We start from the raw sequence: 22,683 nt of genomic DNA on the forward strand, positions 1-22,683 counted from the left end.
CAACCTATCACTCTTTAAGAATTTTCCAGAATTTCGGCTCATGGGGACAGTGGTTCAGCTTCTTTTTACTCTAGCCTTGCTTGTGTACTGCTTGTTTCAATAGCTTGTGTTGGACTTAGCAGTATGTTCATGCTGATATGCAGCTTACTAGCATTGTTTTTTGTTTGTTTGTTTGCTTATCTGTTTAGTTTGAATTTCTTATCTAGCATAAGTGACTACAATCTTATTTTTCTCCTACCTGCTACTCTTCACTTTTGTGAGTAGTTGTCCCAATTTCAAACTACAGAAGTCATTCTCCAATATTCCTTATCTAAACCCCATGTACTAGTTCCACAATCATTGTAAAAATAGTAGAAATTAAAATCTAGAATTGAGAAATACCCTAAACTCTCCTCAGTAATGATCTTTTAAGATCAAATATTTTATTTCAAAAGTGTTTTTTTGTAGGATTAATTTGTGATCTACTTTGGAGTATACATATTTCAGTTTCACTGAAATTTTCTTCTTCTGATAGGTACAGAAGTAATATTAGAGACTGAGATTTTATTTTAATATAGATGATGTAACTTAGGTTCAAAAAAGAAAAAAACAACTCTAAAATATCTTAAAAATAAACAGAAGCAGAGAACCATAAAAAAAAAAAAAAGCAAAATTTCCACAAGTTGTCATCAATAAAATTCTAATCTTACTGAGAGGTACTACAGGTAGGAGTCAGATCAGCTTATGTTCACCTCTATTCCTTTTTTATTTACTGCTTGCAGGCGACAATAAATTTCACTGAGATGCTCTTTGTAATATAATTTTTTTCTGGGAACTGAATGGTGGGTCATATTTAGCATTGATGGTAAAACAGTCTGTCTCCTACTCTGGAGTAAAATGCAATTAAAGATCTAGAGTTCAAAGAGATTTCATCATACCTTTGCCCAGAGACACTAGTCCAAATTTGCTACTGACTGAAACTATGTAAGGCCTTGGGCAACTGTTCATAACAAAAGATCATAGCTTTACAGTCCTTTGTAAAACAATATTATGTAATAAAGCTCTAGTAAATGTCTTCTAATTGTGAGTTTATGAGTTTATTTAAAGTAAATTCTATGTCATAGTCATATAAACAGTTTCTTTGCTATGCCTTCATATAAAATACTCCCATCTTTATTATATAACATACTTTCCCCAATAACATACATGACAATTTTTTTAATGCAAAATATATATTTTATTCTCCCTTTGGCTGCAGGGGGATTGCTGACAGCAGGTAGAGAAACTGTTAATTTTTTATTATTATTATTTATATCTAGTTAGACATAGAATGCCTTTTCAGTTTTAAAACATTTTAAAGATGAAACTAAAGGACAAAAAGTACTAAATTAAAAATAATTGCACAAAAATCTCATACATTTATAAGAGACAACCTAAGTTGGAACAGGAGCATTTTTCTTTTTTCAGTCTGCTACAACAGGGTAGGTACCAACTGGCTTTTAAGTATAAAATAATGAAAGAAAATAAGAAAAGTCCTGAAGCACTATGTAGCTCTATGGACTATGCAGGGAACAAAAGGTTAAACATTCAGCACAATACTACATCTTCAGTTTAACCATCAAAGCAGTTAATGAAGAGTTTTCTTACAAATTACTGTTTAAATGAAGACCTCAAAACCCAAAGAACAAAAATTAATTTTCTTTTGCATATACACATGCATGAAACAAGTGTATTTTCTCTTCAAAATACATTAGACTATTCCTGGGCTTGAATTTGTTAGTTTTACTGGGTTTTATGATGTGATATTTAAATCAATCTTGCTTCTTTCTTTTGCATGACCCGATACATACTCCTGGAAGAGTATGTCTTTGTACTTACATTAGACAGATGAGCTAGTTCTATCTCTAGGAAAGAATCCGTAGTTTTAGGCTCAGGTCGTATAGTAACAACGATGATTTTTGAATTAACAACTGTAAAATTCCTGTGGGGGAAAAAAATACAACAAACATATAAACATGGAAGCTTTAGCTTAATATTGCTAAATGAAGCTGCTGGTATAACATTCAAGAGTCTCATGGTTAATTTCCATTACTTTAGTTGTCAAATATTCAGGGAGAAAACATATTTGTTCAGAAATGGTAAAAACTGTCACTCATTAGGTACCATAACTGACACTATAAAGTCTGACAAGCAATGATGGTGGCAGAAATGCCAGTCAGTAAAATACGATTTACTAATTAGAAGGGCACATTGATGACACAGACATTCTGTCAATGGTTGAGTGCATATCATTCACTTTTCTCAAAGTAAATCTACTAGTCACATTTTATAGGAGAGAGTCATTTTTCTTTCAGAGTGCTGTGTTGGCCTCTTTTTCTGAATTTTAACTAAAGTTAGATGTGTGCAATGGGAGAGCCTACAGTTCTGTTGATTCCGTTCTCATAAAAACAAATACCTATTTCCAATGTTTGAAAAATCATTGCATTTGGTATATAAGTGGGCAACTTCACCATCTAAATATTTTTAAACTATAATCTGTAGTTTTGTCCTAAGTGAAATGCCACCAAAGGCAATCTTTTTTTTTTTTTCCTCAGATAAGTCAGATTAGATTTGGTTTCATGTTATAATATTCTACATATAATAACTGTACAATACTCTATATAATACAACTGTATCAAATTACAATAATTATATAATAATCACCATATAATAATAATACAATTATTATATAATAATGTACAAATAATTATATAATATTATATATAGTAATAATATAATACAGTTTACTCAAAATAATAATTTTCTCTTAAGTTCTTATTCCTCATCAATATCTCTTTTTAGGTTAAACATGAATTAGTATATTTTGTAGCTACCTATCTAGGACAGAATTAGTATTGTCAAGGTTATGTTAGTACAGGCATATCGTCATGACATAATTTTCACGTCTTCGATCCTTGCTTCTTCAGACTGACTGTTTCTGGTGTTCCTTATGATATTTCATTTGTATATAGTGCTGTTTTCAACAGAGACACACTTTCTCCGATCACACAGAAAGAAAAATAAAACCTCACAGAAAGACATTTCCATAGGAAGATGTTATCAAAGAAGAAACTAGGTAGTTTTGATGTAATTATAATGTATTATCAATATTCTTATATCCTTTCTCCTTCTTCTCCTTCTCCTTCCTCTTCTTCTCCTTCCTCTTCTTCTTCTTCTTCTTCTTCCTCTTCCTCTTCTTCCTCTTCTTCTTCTTCTTCCTCTCCTTCTTCTTCTTCTTCTTCTTCTTCTTCTTCTTCTTCTTCTTCTTCTTCTTCTTCTTCTTCTTCTTCTTCTTCTTCTTCTTCTTCTTCTTCTTCTTCTTCTTTTTCTTCTTCTTCTTCTTCTTCTTTTTCTTCTTCTTCTTCTTCTTCAAGATAACAAAGTTTGATTAAGTAAACACTGGAAGAATTACCAGAGCCGCTCCTCTAGTGTTTTTTTTTTTTGTTTTGTTTTTCAGATCTGAATTAATAACAATATTAATAAAATGGAGTTATTTTAGATAGCTGTTTTTCTGTCAGGGTACATATTCTGAGTGGTTTTTTGTTTGTTTGTTTTTGTTTGTTTGTTTTAGATATATATCAGGGTATACATATTGATTATATGTGAAATGAAATTCAGATTTCCATTTCTTTTAAGAATGACTCTACATTGCTTAAGAAAAAATGAACTTACAAATAAGGCATGTTCCTGTCTCAAGACAATATGAAGGAAATTTTAGTTCAATTTGTGACTATTGTATATATTACAGAAAAATTACAGATGCTATAGCAGCAATGCTACAAAGTAATATACTGTTTGAGGTACTCCATCCTCAGTCTAACAAAGCACATTGGCTGACCTAGGGAAGATTAAGGGCTTTTTTGGCTCTACAGCATCCGAAGGAGAGGGCTAGGAATGATGTTTCATATGGAGAAAGAGAACATTTCAGTTAATTAGAGCAGGAAAAATAAGGTGCTTGTATAAGTGGCAGGCAAAAAAAGCTTAATACAGCAAAATCACTGATAATTTATTTGATCTTATTTGTTGAAGGAAAAGTTAAAAACTATCCTACTATATGGCAATATGCTGTGAATTCCTTCAGAGTGCCCAGGAGAATAATTATAATATTTTTAAATGACTATTGCACTGAGAATCAATTTTCTTTGAATCTAACGATATTATTTACATGTTCAAGGATGCAAGAGATACGGAAATAATAGGCAGTCTGTAGTGCTCAAAATATTAAATATTTCAATATTAAGAAAATATCTGGTTGACATTACAAGAAGAGAGCAATACAGAAAAGTATATTAGGGAATAGAATCAAATATAGTTAGTTACTTGTGCATGGAAAGAAAATAACTATTCTATTTTTCTAAGGAGGAATTTTTTTTTTGTAAGAAAAAAAAAATTCCTTTTCGTTCTCTTCCTTAGCATTTTGTGTTAAATAATCCTGACAAATTCTTTGAATAATTTACACATACCAGTTGAATTAATTCATTTTTTTCAGAAAGTTTTAGATTAATATAATTGCCAAATTCTCATCTCACACTGTGTTTACAAGACTTATTGTTAACAGACTCTATGCTAATAAAAACAAGAAAAATTAAGTCCATGTGCTAAAACAGTTAATTTTCGAGGTTATGAAATATATCATATAGTCTATCTTAGATAATGAAATCCTCATTTTATTCACAGAACACCTGTGATGTACCAGATGGGGACTCTGTGACTAGGTGCTTTGAAAGCTTTCCCCTAAAGATACATAGTAATATCCTGAGAGGTTTTGTTGTTGTTGATTTGTTTTGTTTTGTTTTATTTTAAGCAAAAATGTTCCTTCTGGTAATGAAGAAGCTTTCTAGCTTCGTAGTGCTATTATTAATGAATGTATGGGAATGTGTCACCTCTGTTCTTCTGAAAACCACAATAAACAGGTTTCATATAATTAAACATTTATTTTACTTCCACCCTAACTCCAGCAAAAACTGAGACTAAAGTCCCATGGGAAATGATAAAGCTTTCTGGATTTTCAACTGTGGCCAGTAGAAATCACCTCTTTTATCACATTGTCAAGGTGTAAATGGCCCTTGAACTCAAACACAAGCCCATGTTATTTAATTTACCTTGATTCATAGTTATGTTTATCTTTATTCCCACCATTAACAAATTAAGTATCATTTTATTTAGAGCAGTATCACATGAGATACGTCTCCAAAATGTTTTTTGTTTGTTTTTAATTTTCACATTGTGTATAGCTACCATGCTTTTACACATCACATAAAAACTAGATGTTACCTCCCTTCAAATTTTACAGTATTTGCCTCATACGTAATGCTACTGTAGTGAAGCATTTCACTATGTTCAGCATTAATATGGTTATGAAATTATGTTTATTACTATTAAATAAGATTAGTATAAATAATAATAAATGTCAGATGATAGCTTTTCATTTCAAAACATAAGCAAACAGCAATAAAAATTTTCCAAACCCAGGCATGTGCATATGGGTTGTATGGAAACCTACACCTCGTTCATGTTTCTGAATGAGTGCAAAACGATAAACCATCATAAAGATTCCTTTAAAACTTGCATTGTGGTTTTAATTTTTCTGAAGAGTCTAATAGTGCAAAAAATTCAACACTAAACATGGTTGCAGCTTTTTTCTAATTCAGATTTATGCCTGAATGAACATTGAAATGGTTTGAATTGCTTGGAACTGTAAAGCATTTGAGGTACTATTTTAAGGTCATGAGATCAAATTTTGAATATGATCACCATAGGCAAAGAAATTCAGCATGATACACTTTCCAGTGAAGTATGAGATGTAAGCTGTAGAAGTTTCAGTGTAATTTCGTTATAGATAGAAGTGGAGGGAAGTACTGAGGTGCTATAATCCTAACAAAGATGAGACTACAGGTACCCAGGAATATGTGTTGTATTTTTATATTACAGATTGATCACGACATTTATTCCTTATTCAAGAGAAAGTAATAGTGCTTCTTGCCTTTTCTTGGGTCTCTGAGAATTAGATTAAAATAATACTGAACATATTCAGAGGCAAGTGGGATATCTTCATATTTAAATTTCTAAAGACTTCATTTATGAATAGATACACATAGCATTAGACCATTTTGCTTTAGAAGCTCACAAAACCTCTCTATGAACTAAATTGTACAGGGAAATGGTCAATTTTGCTGTGGAAATCAGCAAGCAGATGAAAGTAGAACAGATAAAAGCAACGATTTGGGAACTGAGGTGAAAATTTCCAAAGTCCATAGTACTTAAGTAGCTGTAACTTTATGTCCCTGTTCTGCCCCTACTTCTGCTACTTGGGATGCTATTGATTCTAGTGAAAATGTAGTAAGGCCTATAAATCTCAATTTTCTAATAGATGAAATAAATGTATTTAACAACTGTTCGTATGAGCAAATATATAGCATTCAAAAGATCACACTTGCTTTCTGTAAATTAAAACTGTTGGCCTTTGTGAGCTGAAGATGCGTGATCACAGATTGGGGTTTACAATATAAAGGTTTGAAGGGTACATGGCAACCTCAATTCTTTCCTAGGTTTAGCATATCGTCACTAAGGTCTGACAAAAAGGGCTAAATATGATAGGCCTTTGGCTCTGTTTCTCTGAATATGGGAGATTTCTCACACAGAAAATCTCCCACAAACATCACTTTCCTCCTGGCTAATTTCAGGAACTGGCACAGCAAATGGAAAGTGCTTACTGACATTTCAGAAGTGGATGAGCTGTCATTTACACCATGCCCTAGGCATAGATGGCTCTCGCCAGCCCTCCCCGGGCTGCCAGGTGTCCTGCCAAGACATCACTGTTCACATTGTGCTCTACCTGAGACAGATTTCTATCCCCAGCATTGCAGCTCCTCACTGCACAGCACATTGCAACTTTACTGGGAAGGTTTGTTTCTTTTTCACTTTTTTTTTTTTCCTTTTCTTTTGCCGAGTCTTTTTCTTCAAATGGAGTTTGACAAAAAAACCTTTTGTTTTTCCATCCTTTGTTTCAGCTCATGAAGTTTTGGTGAAATAGAGTAGGAAAGATGATCCAGTGGCTTTCTAATTATTATCCTTTCTATTGTGAGTTCATTAACAGTTATCGTATTGTGACACAATATGCACCAGTTTATTTTACTGTAAAAAAAAATCAAAAAATAGAAGACCAACTATCACGTGAAATAAGATACTAGTCATGAACCATGAAATGATCTTAATTGAGAAAGGGGGAAATGTTTATTTCCAAATTGTCTGTCAGCAAGTACAGAACAGAGAAAGGGAAACGAAACCTTCCTATTTCCCTATCTATGTGCATAGCCCTCCCAACCACAGGCACATGCATGTCTTATTTCTGAAATGGATCCTCAGTATAACTCTCTTGTTCCTTCTGAATACAACTTACACTGAAAATGTACTTGGAAAACTACTAGTAGAGACCTCTGTAGAACTGGTGCAGAGATGCTTAGTACACCAAGGCATTATGCTGTTGCTAGATCACTTGTACTGACCAGATCAACAACAGTTTGAAGCACTGTTATATGTGGCATTAACTGATGTCAGTGTGCATATTTTGAAAGGAACATTTCCGTATTTGAGCTTAATGCAGAATATATAAAATATAAATTAAAAAAAATTAAAAATCTATTTCCATCATACAAATGACTAAGCATGAAGGAAACAAAAATATATACATATTTTATGTAACATGTACATATACATATATTAAATAATTGTAGAAAAAAATCTGTCATTGCCTTTACACAATTGATTTGATTGTTTGCTTTTATCCTGACATGTAGTGTAGCTATGATACTGAATTAGATTAATTAATGTAGTATTTATGGTAAAGGAGTTTCTTACCTCAAAGTGGGCAAAATGAGTTCTAAATTTTTGTACAGCACTGCTCCAAGTACAAATACAGTTGATTCATCGAGTTCTAAAAAGAGTAAGGAAAAAAGTTTTTTAACCTCTGTCTCCCAAGGTTTGGTCAAAAACTGAAAAAAAAAAACCTAAAAAAAAACTAAACTAAAAAAATGAATACCATTTATCTTTCCAGTGGAAATTTCATTTTAAATAAACTATCATCATTTTGAATTATAACCTGGAACTCTGGCGCAAAGATGTAGCACTGTCAGGAATACATCAAAAGATTTAAACACTGAAAATCACATTTTCAAAAATCCATCACTATGGAATGACATCCATGCTAGTTCATCTACCTTTATAATGAAGTATCCTCAAAGATTGTCTTTAGCTTTTAATGAGTAGCAAGTAAATTTTCTGAAGCTACAGATCTGCACTGCAATGGCATTTGTAAACTGGATCTGAAGACGGGGTAATTTGCCTGCTGAGCAAAATTTTGGTAACTAACTTTTGGTAAAAGTTAGGCCATCTTTTGGAAAGACCCAGTCTTCCAGGATGGAGAAGCATTAGGAGGTTCAGCAGAGCTGTGCTTCAGGCCACCTCATACCACCATAGGTATAGTGTCTTGGATTTCTTTAGCACTTTTTGTTCAAGATACTGAAATTAAGCCCCATCCTCTCTCTGGGATAAGCTGTGGGTACTGTCTCTCTTTTAAAGAGGAAGAAAATAACCAGTTCCATATTATCTAGTAGTCCTATGAGACAAATATTCTGAGTTCCCTTGTTAAAGCCAACACAAAATTAAAGTACTGATATGCTTTTTTACCTGTTGACATAGGGGTGAAGATATTTTTTGGAATGACAACCCTGTCTTCTGAATTTCGTGCCCAATCAACCATTCCTTTTCTTCCTTTCATGGGGAAATTGATGTCGGTTAGAACAGATGCAGCAGGAAGCTTCTGAATGCTAGCCACTAGTAAGAGAAATCACAAAATTAAATAAAGTGTGTTTCATACTTTAAAGCACCATACAGTGATAACAGTACATCGATAACAAAACAAAACAACAAAAAAAAAAAGTTTAATAATATATTTCAAGTAGAGCAGGAATTTATAGGACATCAATCAGCAGTGAAAGTGTCATCTTCTGTTTATTATGCAGTTCTACAATGGATTAATTATGTGGCACTGATCCTATCATTTGTCAGCCAGACAAGTTAACCAGAATCCGGTTAACTCTCTTAACATGTGTTTTTGAATGTAGTGGCTTATGCCCTGAAATTCACACATAAGGAATTGTATCTCCAAAGTAAATTCTAAAATGATTAAATGTGACAGTAAAAGGAGGATGCTGAAAATTGCTTTGGGAAACATAACTGCTAGATGCAGACTAATAAAGCAATAACAGAGCTTTTATTCCCTACACAGGCACAATTTCAAGATAGATGCATTAAAGATATTCACATATTAAAAGACCTAATTGTTTCTACACAAATGAGAATAATGCAGTACAGCACATGATTTCTTTTCCTTGAAAGAATAATTCCCATTCTGAATTCTTAACTATATTTTTTCATCTAAAAAAATCCAAAACTTCCCCCAAACATTACTATTATATCTGTAACAGATATGGAAAGAAGAAAGAGGTATTAAATCCTATAATAGGCAGTCTGGAATTTTGTTTACTCATTCTTATTTTCTTTCTGTTTTATAACTCTATTATCTGGAAATCATTTTTAGCTTTGTTGTGAAATCTAAGTATAGACTCCATGGCAACACTAGCAGTGTCTACAAAGACTCAAACCACTTTTAAGGAACTGTTAGGGCTGCAAGTGTTTACATACACTTAGAGAAATGACAAACAAGACATTTGGAGCACTAGTTCCATTCTTAATGTAAGCCATGTTGATAATCATTTCCTGTGCAATGCTCTTCCTAATCAATTTATGATGAAGCTAATGTAGTTGGAAGATTTTGGATATCAGGACTGTACTTTGATCTGTGTGATGATTTCATTTCCAGGACTACACCAGGGAGCTAAACATAAAGACAATGTGGACAACTATAAAAGCAATCAGAAGAGCAAAATTAAAGTAGAAAACCATTAGGTGTCTCATCAGTGGATTTTATTTGAAAGGAAACTGTAATTCAAAACCAAGGAATGAGGAAAATTAAGTTGTTAACAACATTAGCTCTACAAATGTATTCCCTGATAACTGACTCTTAGTTCCAAATTAGACTGGTTATGCATTATAGAATCACATCAGTGAGGTGGTACTTGAGGTTATTTCAGGCTTTCCGTTATAAAGCTATCATCAGAGCTTTACAATTCTAGTTACAATCCCCTCTGGGCTGAAATTGGCAAATACATTCCCTACCCTAAAGGGATGCTTAGTCTTGTGAAATTTCAGGTGTTGTGTGGCGGGAGAAGAGTTCAGGTGTTTCTAAATTACTGGAGCTTAAAATGAATTGCTTTCATATGCAATCAGTGGATATACAGAATATATTAACATTGTAAAAATTGACTTTTTTTTTCCATAGTTCTGAAAATCCAATAAAAATTTTATTTTATTTTACACATAAATGAAATTAAACTCACAGTTTTCAAAATTAAACAAAGTCTGTATAAGACTATATATATATTATTTGCACAGTATCTATCTAATTAGCTAGTAAAGCCTTAATATTTCATCCACCTTTAATGTGTCAGTTCCCTATATTGAAATGGGAAATCAATGTTATTTAGTGGATTTCACTCTGTACAGCAGAAAACCACCATAGTACTGAAAAAAGGGTGGGGGTCTAGGACAGTACCTCTCTGGATTCTTCCTATCTATATGTTTTAAATAGGGACATTCATCATGGTATCTAAGCACTACTCAGAACCAAAGATTACAAAATATTTGTGATAAATAACACAAAACATAATCACATGACATAAACATATATTTATATCTATATCTATTTCTTCTATCTATATCTATTATCTCTCTATATATATTCCCATTCATGGTTCAGACAAGATTTTCTTCTACTCACAAACAGAAACCAAGAGAACAAAGGTGTCTGTAATTATTTTCACAGAAGACAGCACCTTTACATCCTGGAGATCTGGGCTTTTTGCATAGATAGAGAGTGCACACAGCACACTTAAAACAGTAATTGAAAGCAGTTTGCCAAAATGCTTCCTCTGTGGATTACAAAGACTGCCTCTACAGACCCATGTATATCACTAGGCCATTCTTTAGACACTTTGCTGAATGACTCTAATAATATGTGCCTACTAATCTCATATAAGGCACTGACCTTTGTAAGGTAATTTACTGGACTCTAAGTAGAAGCAACTAATTCAGCCCATCATAACATGGCCAGGTGTATACATGAAACAATGTCACCCCTTCAGTGTCACTGTGACTAGTATTTTAATTTTAAAAGAAAGCTAATACTATTAAAGATTAATCTAAATCTCATCTCAAAGAGATCTTGAAGCATGACCAGCTATATTTCCATTGTAAAAAGTGGATTTGCTGTTCTCAGACTGTGTCTAAACACTAGGAAGCACCTTACTGTGCAGGTGACTGAGCACTAGTACACATTGCCTAGAGAGGTTGTGGAGAGTCCCTGCTTGGAGATCTTCAAAAGTCATCTGGACGTGGTCCTGGGCAACCTGCTGTAGGTGTCCCTGCTTGAGCAGGGGGTTGGACCAGACAATGTACAGTGGGTCCTGCCAACCTCAACCATTCGGTGATTCTGTAACTCAGTTTTAATCTGCAGTATGAAAATTGTTCACTTTGTTATAAGCATAAAAAATCAATAAGTCTTTTAGAAGAGAATGTATATAACTCAGGGGCCAGGTCATTCTCATGTCAGCAGCTCAAATGTTAGTTTCTTCTACAATTGTTATACATATACATTAGACAGAATGACGTCATTCACTTTGCACTTCATTCTACTCTTTTTATGTAAGATTTGTATTAGAAAATGATGCTCCAAATGCTTGGACCTGAATGATTCAGTTCTGCAATTACCACACAAGTACCTTTTTCTTCTCATTTTTGGAAAAACAAAAGTAGTACTTTTTTTTTTTTTTGGATTACTTTACCAAAATATCATGTCCTGAATTTGTGAGAACACTAGCCAATGAGGATATTTACAGGCACTACAGGAGGCTGAATTTTGCTTGTTTATTACACATGGAAGTTGTATAATACTGGAAATAATATTGATGAGAATATTAGTAAGAATGAAACAGTAAAATGTACAACAAAAAAAAAAGAAAAAAGAGAAGAAAAAGGAAATAAAAAATGAAAATGATCTAAGTAGAAAATAATTAACATTTGCATGTGCCATTTTGAGTAAAAGAAGTTTAAATATAAAAATGTTCCACATATATCATATACAGCATCCATTATTCTCTCAACTACAAAGATATTTCAGTTAATGATATAATTTCTATTCTAATTCTTCTATTCTAATTTGACTACATCTTGTTGAACTGTTTATGTTGAAGACTTAATTCTGAGAAGTATTGTCATTGACACTTCCCAGATCATTCTTATAGTTTACGTGTCTTGTAGACACAATTCATCAAATCTGATACCACATTACAATAATGAAAATTCTCTTCCTTTTTTATTTGTATTATGACAATTCCTATGATATTTCAGGTATTGCTCACAAAACAAAACAAAACAAAACAAAAAATAAAAGAAAATGCGGTGCTTGCACTAATTTGGAGAAATTGAGTTAACTTTGGTTTGATGTAACAAGAAATAAAAAAGCCACCCACAGGTTTTAGTGGTAGAAGATTTAGAGCCAGTAGAGAAACATTTCGGGGTAGAATATATTGCATTCTTTCATTTTTCTGGACAGTCTATTTTGTTTGGACTCCTCTGTACCTTCAGTTACAATTGTAATATTCTTTCCAAGGTTAAAAATAAAGAAGCAGGAAAAAGGAATTTAGTTCAGGGTACACATCTATATTTAATATTGGAAGAATTTAGGAAGTAAAATATAATGGGTGTATTCAAAAAACAACACAACCTTACTTCTTAATATTTAAGGTGAAGTTTATATACCTTAGATGGAAGAAAACCTAGCCTAGCTATAAGCAGGAACACAGGTGAAATAGCCAGGCTTTTAGAATTCTTTGAATATTCATTTGATGCACACTGGTACAAACTATAAGACAGTTGTTCAATTAAACATAAGAACACATACGCATTTGATGATTCCATAATAATTTTTGATTCAGAAAAATCTCTAAGTAGTTTAGTCTAATCAATTTAGCGATTGCTTTGACCCTTAGTTGATTCCTTTTAATATCCCTTACAAATGAATCTCCATTTGCCTTTAATCCATTTTCATGCTACAGCTGCAGACAAGCTTTTCACCAGCTCTACTGAAAATTTCAGAATAGGCAACTACTAACTGTTCTTACATGCTGAGTAAAGTAAAATCTCTTTGGAATTGATTAATGACTACTTATAGGAATGGCAAATTTCCCATGACTATCCAAATAAGCTGATTATACAAATTATACTTGAACGATATTTAAGTTGCTTATTTAAAGCAGTGTGAAAGGGGTTAATTAATGTGTCAAGAAAATTCTGAGTGAAATAAAAATTTCATAGCTTTTATATGCGAGTCCTTGTAGATTACGGTCTAGAACATAAGAGCTGAAATATATTGCTATGATCCCTATAACTGTGAATGAGTTAAAAACTGCCTAGTGTAACTTCTAGTGTCTATCTACTGATCTGGACTGATAAATAATAAAAGATAAAGAAACCAAATAAGTTGCATGAATCATCTTCCCTTTTCTTTCCCACACATCCATTAGCCTCTTCTCTTGAAAAAAATAAAATAAAACACATTTCAGAATCTCCCCCTTGAATAATATTAATCACTTTAGAACAGGAAATCAGGTTCATTGAAAAGCATAGAAGAAAAATGACTGATGTTTGCTCATGAACTAAACGCAATTTATCTTTCATAGTGAAGATTTAGGTTTTAAAATTGTATCTCAATCTAAATTAAATATTTGATCCATATCCTTATCAAAGACGGAACCCAAATTCTAATTTTAAAACCTGTAGAAGAGATGCTCAAAATCTGAGCCTTAATTCTGTAGTATTCATGTATTTACAAAAGACAATAAAACACTGGGTCAGACTCTCTCTTCTCTAATTAGTGATAACATTTTGGCATTGTTCTGCTTTACAGCACAGCAGCTATGTTGATCCCTAATCTACAATCTCTTAAAATGCAGAGGAATAAGCATTAATTATTTTACAAGGCATCAGTGCCTTGACAGAATAGGAAAAACAGATACAGAAATCTATAGGATTAGCACAAGTTCTCAACTTCTAATTAACACTCTCTGTCAGAGCAAGAAACAAGAACTCTGAATTTGATTGAATTTCAGCCACAGGTAACAGAGAATGGCTAAACATCTTAACAATATTGTTTGCTCTTTTCCTGTCCTTTTTTGACTGTCCATTGACAGCATACTAGACATATATATTACTCAGCATTTCACAAACTTGAGTTCATCACACAACAGGTTTTGACTTTTCAGACAGAAAATATTATACTGTCCTTTCAGGAGAGCTACTGCTAAATTTATTTCTGGGTAAAATACTCATTAATAGAACTGTCATTGTGACATGTTTGGAAAAGAGAATACAAAAGGATGTTTGTGTTAGAATTCAGAATACTGACTATTTCTGAAAACCTTTCTATTAAGAAGACTCTACTAGAATCATATTTATACATTTTGGATTTTTTTTTCTGTTGACCTTAAATGTAAAACCTTTGTTTTTTACAGAAAAAATAAACTCATTCAAGTCACCTCATGCTGGATACAGAGGGAACAAAGTCTTGCTTGGCTTATTATCAAAGTGCCAGATGGACATATTAAAGATGATATTCATAACAGATTTGTTCTATCCACTTAAATCTCTCCATTTTAAAGACATTCTGCAACAAACACAAGCTGTGAAACCTCCTTCTCAAGGAGACCAGTTTGTGGTTCTCCAGATTTGCTACAGACCTTTGCATATGAGCAGGCTTTATGATCTCCTTTAAAATCCTTCTCTCATTGCATAGAAAAATCCACCACTTACCACCCACAATATCACGTATAACAGAAGGACTATGTTGAAGTAACATCCTGTGTATGCTTATAAGAACAACCAGGTAACTTTCACTATGCAAACTACGGTCATGAAATCTCCCCACAGTGAACCAACATCACACAATGGTCAGAAAAGTGCTCCTAAGAAATTATGACCTAAAATATCTACTACTTCTTATGACTACCGACACCAAAATTATGTCTTCTTGAATTAGAATCTCATTATGCCCTACTGCTCCACGTGCGGGCAAGTAAAGAAAATCCCTAGAAGCCTGTTGTGCAGTTGTATCCCTGATGCTCATCAGCCTGTAGCAGCTACACATTGACTATTCAAGGTTCGGGTATCTAGACATACTACTGGCACAAGCAGAAGTAGAAATAGACATATCAAAGAGATTTTTCACTATTTAGGCAAGCATGGAATTCTGCATGGAGTCCTTCCTTTGCTGTCAGGCAAACTGCCTTAAATGAGCCTGCTGTTTGAAGGTTAAGAATACTACAGGATAATCAAGAAACTACCTTAACAGTGACCTCTAAGCATTTCTTTTTGGCTTTCCACAGAAAATGGAATGGGGAAGAGAAGTACCTGTTACCCTTTCTGTTCTAAAATAATACATTTATCTATGACAAGCAGCATAGAGCGTGAACTCATTTCTATCTTAAGTTTTCAAATCACTGCAGTGCTTCAAACAATATGAAGAATAAGTAGCACACATGAACACTCACATAGCTGTATGATGTCTGAATATGCTCCCAAAAGCCTGTAACAAATGCCAGCAATAAGCTAACTTATCAAGAATATGACCAGTATAATATTTAGGACAAGTTAGAAAGCAGTATAATGTCAGGCGATGATCAGGATGTATTTAATAAACTCAGATTTTTTCTGGCACTTATCTAATTGTATTAGTAAATAAATAAAAGACACCTGGCAAGCATTTCCTTTTGGTTTTGTGTACTTTTGTTGTTCAGTACCAACTTATGCATTTCAGGAACAACTAAGGACTATACTAATTTCAAAGACTCATGAAATATCACATATGGATATGCAGTCTCTTAAGTAGTTTCTGACTGCACATTTGTTATGATGAAAAATCTGGTTTGATTAAGTTAAAATAGGTAAAGCAAAAGATTATAATTCTTCTTTTTCTAAACTTTTCCTTGTTCCAGATGAGGAAATAATAGAAAATAAAAAGTAAAAGCTTAAACATTGATTAAAGCATTAAGAGTTGATGTTATGGACAGTAAAAGCTTTCTTCAAAAATGAGATGATTCTGAAAGATGGAAATTATTAAAGTTCACTTCCTTAGAAAGAGTATATAAAAATTATCACTGTATCACAGAATTTGGCCATTTTCCAGATGCTACTTCCTTATGTCTCTGCAGGAAAACAAAAGTAACCTTAGCATTTTTATATCATAATCATTATTACTATTCATTTACTATTAATGATTTCCATAATATGAATATGGCTATTTGCAGCTGGCCCATGTGTTACATGGAGAACAAAAGCATATTTAAATTTGCAAATCTGAATCACAAGTTTGAAGAAAACCCAGTCAAACTAGTGAAAATGTAAAAAAAAATAATGAGCAGTCAGAGGAAAAAAATGTTCTCATGGTAAATTCAATGCTCTTGAAATACGTGGTTATTCAGATAAAAGTTTTCAACATGGTAGAAGGCCGCATTTAATTAACTAGAAAGTAATTTCATTTTCTGGGAGTGATATTGAGGAACATGAAGACATGAACAGCCAAAGAGACCCAGAGCCACATCCAAGGCATCTGTGCTTCTAAAACAGCTTTATTATTTCTCATTCCTCTCAGTATTACTCTGTATTCATACTACTAAGACTAAGGTCTCCCTTAGCAACTCCTGCCTTGTCATAAGGCACTTTTCAAGGAACAGAAAGACTCAGCATAAAGCAAGACAGAAGATCGAGGCTGATGTACAAGATCAAATTGACATTTAAGGGGATGAGTTTTAATGTTATAGACATAAAAGTGAGAAACATGGTAACAGTGAGGGGGCTAGGCCAATTGCATCATTATTTTAGATTGACTGCACAGGAAACATGTAGAAACCAATCACTAGGCGACAAGAAATCACTAAATGACAAGAAAAAAATGTCAGCGCTAGTGATTATAGCTGATAACAAGGGAAAAAAGAGAGTGAAATTGAAGATAATGTTAAGGTAAGTGAGCTTAGAAGATGGGAAGGGTGATGAAGCTGTCATCAGAGAAGGAAGAAGAGCTGAGTGAGAACGATCATACATATGTTCATTTATCAGGTTTACTGATGACTAGATAAACACTAACATATCTTAAAAAGGTAAGCAGAGAGGACATTACAGAGGACAAGTGATCAGTTGGGGGGTAACAGATATGAAAATCATTAAGCAGGAATTGACAAAAGCATTCCTGCAAGATTACATTCCTTGGGGAGATGAAGAGCCAAGGTAGAATGATTGCTTCCCAGAAGCAGCAAATTGAAGCAAAGGAAAGATGGTCATTGTCTAACCTCTGGGGAAATGATAACTAAACCTTATCATTCAGAAACCTAGAAAGATGTGAATTAACTTACAGAGGATATTGAAAGGTAATATGAGAAGTGAATTCTTAGGCATGGAGTTAGATTTTATGTATAATAGCCACACAGAAAGGAAAAAAAAAAAAGCATATGAATCAATATATGTTTCTAATCACAGCTTTTTGTAACAAACTGGACATGGATCTCTACTATATTTTATTATTGAACAGCTTTTTATCATACAAAATGGCATCTTGAAGTGCTTTCATATACAACTATGAGCATTATCAAAATTGAGAGAATTATAAATTTTCCTGACATAGAATGTTGGAACACTATTTATATGGAAGTGGCTGGTGTATTCTAAAAGGTAGAGCCTTTTTAAAAGCCATACCTGCAAAAAAGTATACGGAAGAAATGTTTGCAGATGGCCCCTTATTTTTTCTACAGCTTCTATGTCCAATATTTTACAATTTTGTGTTGTCTGGTCTTTGGATCCAGACCCTACCCCATCTGTTTAAGTGGTAACTTCAGTTGCCTTTCTCAGTTTAATATATATGCTACAGTTTCACAAGAAAAGAGGAGAATAGCCCTCTTTTTATAATGTTGTAATTCATAGCAGTGTACTAAGGGGTATAAAAAAACTGAAGACTATCTTCAAATCCAAACTCTAGCAGGGACACATATCTACTGAATACCCCAAACTTCTTAAGCACTCTAGAGATAAAAAAGCACCATGGTCCTGTAGATCGTAAAAAGAAACAGCCAAGAAAGGGGGGGGGGGGGGGGGGGGGGGGGATGTTTATTAGGAACTTTAGTAACACCAATAAAAATATGCGTTTACTTGGGAAATTTGCATGTGACATCACAATACCATAGATTAAGATTATACAACAACAGTTCTTAGTACTGAATACAAATGGTGAGGATGATGATGTTTCCTTTGTCTGATTAAAAGTACAATGGATGAATATGGATCATGATGAGTGAGGCACACTTGGTTAGACAGACTAGAAAGCAACAGAAGGCTAGAAAAGGGTAAAGGAAATACATAGCATAGCCCCAAGACATGGATATGCTTAGGTGCAAAATGGTAGAGGACCAGATCCTGGAGGACAGGAATGGTCCAGGTTTACTCACCTAGGACCAGACTCAAGTGGAGTTGTGGTAAATGACTCCATATTGCAGTATGAAGATGCTTATGAAGGCCTGGATTTGTCCAACTCCATTTGAGCAGAAAAATTCACTGGGAATGTGCACATTTGTCCATGTGCCTTCCCAAAAGTGTTTGAATCAGAACATATCAATGCTTTTTTTTATGCTTAGGCTCCATTAAATTTGAAAAATTAGACAGAATAGCAGGTAAGATCCTCACAAAGATCAAGTCTGCAGCTATGTTTACTGACAAGACTGGTCCCCTCCTCAAATGCATATGCAATTATTTTCCTTTTTAAAACCTGTCCAAGTCAGAGTGAACATTGCCAGTCTAACACTGTTAGAGTATTGGTCTAATGTTTTGATCACTTGAATTAGGAAGGGCTGTGTACTTTCAGGTTGCCTTTGCCAGTGAGGCCACTGTTCATTCCCTGCTGTCTTCTGATTTTCACAGAATCATAGAGTGTCTTGGGTTGGAAGGGACCTTAAAAATCATCTACTTCCACCTGCCATGGGCAAGAACACCTTCCACTAGACCAGGCTGCTTAATGTCTCATCCAACATGGCGTTAAACCTTTCCAGGGATGGGGCATCCACAGCTTCTCTAGGCAACCTGATCCAGTGCCTCACCACCCTCGTAGTAAAGAATTTCTTCCTTATATCTAATCTAAATCTACCTTCTTTTAGTTTAAAACCATTACCTCTTGTCCTATCTCTACACTTCCTGATAAAGAGTCTCTCTCCTGCTTTTTTGTAGGCCCCTTTTATGTACTAGAAGACCTCTGTTTCCCTGTGGAGCCTTCTCTTCCCCAGGCTGAACCAATCCAGCTGTCTCAGATTGTCTTCATAGGAGAGGTGTTTCAGACCTCTGATCATACTTGTGGCCCTCCTTTGAACTTGCTCCAACAGGTCCTTGTCCTTCTGATGATGGGGGCCTCAGAGCTTAGGACAGTATTCCAGGTGGGGTCTTGTCAGTGCAGAGGGGGAGAATCACCTCCCTCGACCTGCTGCAGGTCATGCTTTTGATGCAGATCAATGACTGACTGCACTTTGGCAAGTTGCCAGCTCCTGTTGAGCTTCTCATCATTCAAAACCCCCAAGTTCTTCTCCTCAGGGCTGCTCTCAATTCCCTCTCAGCTCAGCCTGTATCTGTGCTTGGGATTGCCCCAACCCAGATTCAGAACTATGCACTTGCCCTTGTTGAACTTCATGAGGTTCATACGGGCCCACCTCTCAAGCCTGTAAAGGTCCCTCTGGATGGCATCCCTTCCCTTCAGCATGTTAACTGCATCACACAGCTTGGTGTCATTGGCAACTTGCTGAGGGTGCACTCAATCCCATTGTCCACGTCACTGACAAAGATATTAAACAGCACCATTCCCAATATTGACCCCTGAGGAATGCCACTCATCACTGATCTTCACTTGGAGAGTGAGCTATTGACTGCAACTCTTTGAGTGCAGCCATCCAAACAATTCCTTACCCATCGAGTGGTTCATCTATCAATTCCATGAATCCATGTCTCTCCAATTTAGAGACAAAGATATCGTGTCGGAAAGTGTCAAATGCTTGCACAAAGCCAGATATATGATGTTAGTTGCTCTTCCCCTATCCACCAGTGCTGTAATCCTGTCATGGAAGGCCAGGAAATTTGTCAGGCATGATCTGCCCTTAGTGAAACCATACTGGCTGTCATAAATCTTCACCTTATTTTCATATGCTTTAGCATATTTTCCAGCTACACGATCTTGCTGAGCACAGAGTAGAGACTGACTGCTTCCTCACAGAACAAGTGCTTGCTTCTCCCTGAAGCCAGCACCCGATAATCAGGTGTTACAACACCTACCCAGTAAATGCTTTCAGGATAGACTTGGGAAGAATCATACAGAAAATCTGAAATAGAACTAATAAAGAAAGACAGGTCTCCTGTGCATCAGCTTCATGTTAAAACCATGAATCTAACCTACCTCACAGGAACTTTGCTTTTTCCAGGCATATCTAATTCATCTTGAATGCTCTCTACGGAGGAGATAAAGTGGATTAAGATTTGCTTAAGGGATTGTAAAAAGTGGTCCTGGGGCACTATGAAATCTAATTGTTGGGATAATGCACACATGTTTTATTTAGATTGTTTACATCATGCATTGTACAATGAAAACTCTGTACCTCTGTGAGACATATAGACACTATCCAATATAGGTAGTAAGTAATACTAATTAGACCAACTTGATTTACTTGTTCACACTATTGAATTCTAAATTAACTTTAATAATTCAGGAGAAATATCTCAGAGTTATTATGGTCATTTCAATAAAACAACTGAACAATGAGAAGATGCTTTAAAAAACATCTAACTAGAAAAATTGGGCCTATAAAGAATGACAGAGCCGGATTATTACAAGCTGTTATAATGCCATAACATGAATCACTATGGCATGTGGAGGTTGTGCTCAGTCATTCCCTTCTGGTCATCCTATCTCCAGCATCCCCTGTTTTTTCTCCCCTGAACTGAGAGGCTTTTCATGTTTATTGGAATTGTGGGAGGAGGAATCAAAAAAATCCAAGCAGCTAGAAGAAGAATGAAAAACAACAGTGAACCAGACAACTAAGTTAAATGCTACAGCATTACAGTTTCTTTGTCTGAATTAAGATGCCTTACGTGTTCTATAAATTTTCAGTGCAGTTGACAAAGAAAAAGAGATGCCTAATTATGGTCGTCTGGGTTGCCTTCTCAGGGTTTTAAAAATTATCTTACTTTTTGTATGTACTGCATAGTGAGCTTAAACAGCATTTTAGTAGTACTGGATGAACCCTTGCCTGTGACTAAGTACGTGAAATGCAAGCACATTAAGCACTCAATGCTGAAGATAATGGTAGAATCTGCTCAAAATATTTAACTCAAGATGTGACATAGCATTATACCTACAGCAGATTCTAATTCATAAAAAGTCTATTTGGTTTCACAACAACTTTTCAGATGCCCTTCAGTTTTGATTTTACATGTTGTAGAGAATAATCACATTGGACAGATAACCTATGGAGACTACCATGAAGAAGTAAACATTTTCTCTGTTTTTCCTGAGACACAACAGATACTGTCAAATGGAACCATCAACATGCCCCTGTGGCATTCAAATCCCTAATGTTGAATACTTCGCACTGCAAAATTTCCATTACTAACATACATACTTGATATGATTCTGCTATCTCTTCGGCATTAAATCCTGTCTGTAACTTATTTTCTGCTACAGTTAATTTCAAAACAAGTTTTGTTTTTCATTAATATTTTTATTTATTTAATTTTTTGTGCCTTTCATTGCAGTATATTTGTGAAATATATGCTGTCCTGGTTCCAGTTAGGACAGAGTTAAGTAGCTCATAGTAGCTGGTAGGGTGCTATGTTTTGGATTAGGATGAGAAGAGCGCTGATAACATGCTGATGTTTTAATTGTTGCAGAGCAGTGTTTACACCAGGCCAAGGACTTTTCGGCTTCTTGCTCTGTCCTGCCAGCGAGCAGGCTGGGGGTGCAGCAGGAGCTGGGAGGGGACAGACCCAGGACAGCTGACCCAAACTGGCCAAAGGGGTATTCCATACCATCTGACGTCATGCTAAACAATATATAGGGGTGGCTGGCCGGGGTGGGGGGGCTGGCTGCTCGGGAATAGGCTGGGCATTGGTCAGCGGGTGGTGAGCAATTGCATTGTGCATCACTTGTTTTCTTACACATTATTATTGTTAATACTATTACCATTATCACTATTATTATTATTATTGTTATTATTATTTTCCTGTCTTAATAAACTGTCTTTATCTCAACTCACAGGCTTCACTTTCCCGTTTCTCTCCCCCATCCCAGAGAGGGAGGGGGGAGGGTGAGCGAACGGCTGTGTGGTGTTTAGCTGCCAGCCGGGTTAAACCACAACATATGCTTAGAATAGGAGTCCCGCAAACTGAAACTATGTTGCTTTGGCTAACCATCCCTTA

At 34.8% G+C, this 22,683-nt stretch overlaps 1 protein-coding gene across 7 annotated transcripts in view; it reads right to left on the bottom strand.

Moving 5' to 3' along the window:
- ADGRB3 (adhesion G protein-coupled receptor B3) overlaps nt 1–22,683 on the bottom strand; it is a 469,357-nt gene that overhangs the window by 181,537 nt on the left and 265,137 nt on the right. For all 7 annotated transcript variants that reach the window (XM_048077466.2, XM_048077468.2, XM_048077470.2 and 4 more), the window contains 3 exons: nt 8,704–8,850; nt 7,876–7,951; nt 1,858–1,960 (listed from right to left, as the gene is read on the bottom strand). In XM_048077466.2, the coding sequence (XP_047933423.2) occupies nt 1,858–1,960; nt 7,876–7,951; nt 8,704–8,850 (326 nt within the window). The remainder of the gene's footprint in view (nt 1–1,857; nt 1,961–7,875; nt 7,952–8,703; nt 8,851–22,683) is intronic.

Source organism: Anser cygnoides, chromosome 3, assembly GCF_040182565.1.
Source record: "Anser cygnoides isolate HZ-2024a breed goose chromosome 3, Taihu_goose_T2T_genome, whole genome shotgun sequence".
In the NCBI taxonomy this organism is placed as follows: Eukaryota; Metazoa; Chordata; class Aves; order Anseriformes; family Anatidae; genus Anser; species Anser cygnoides.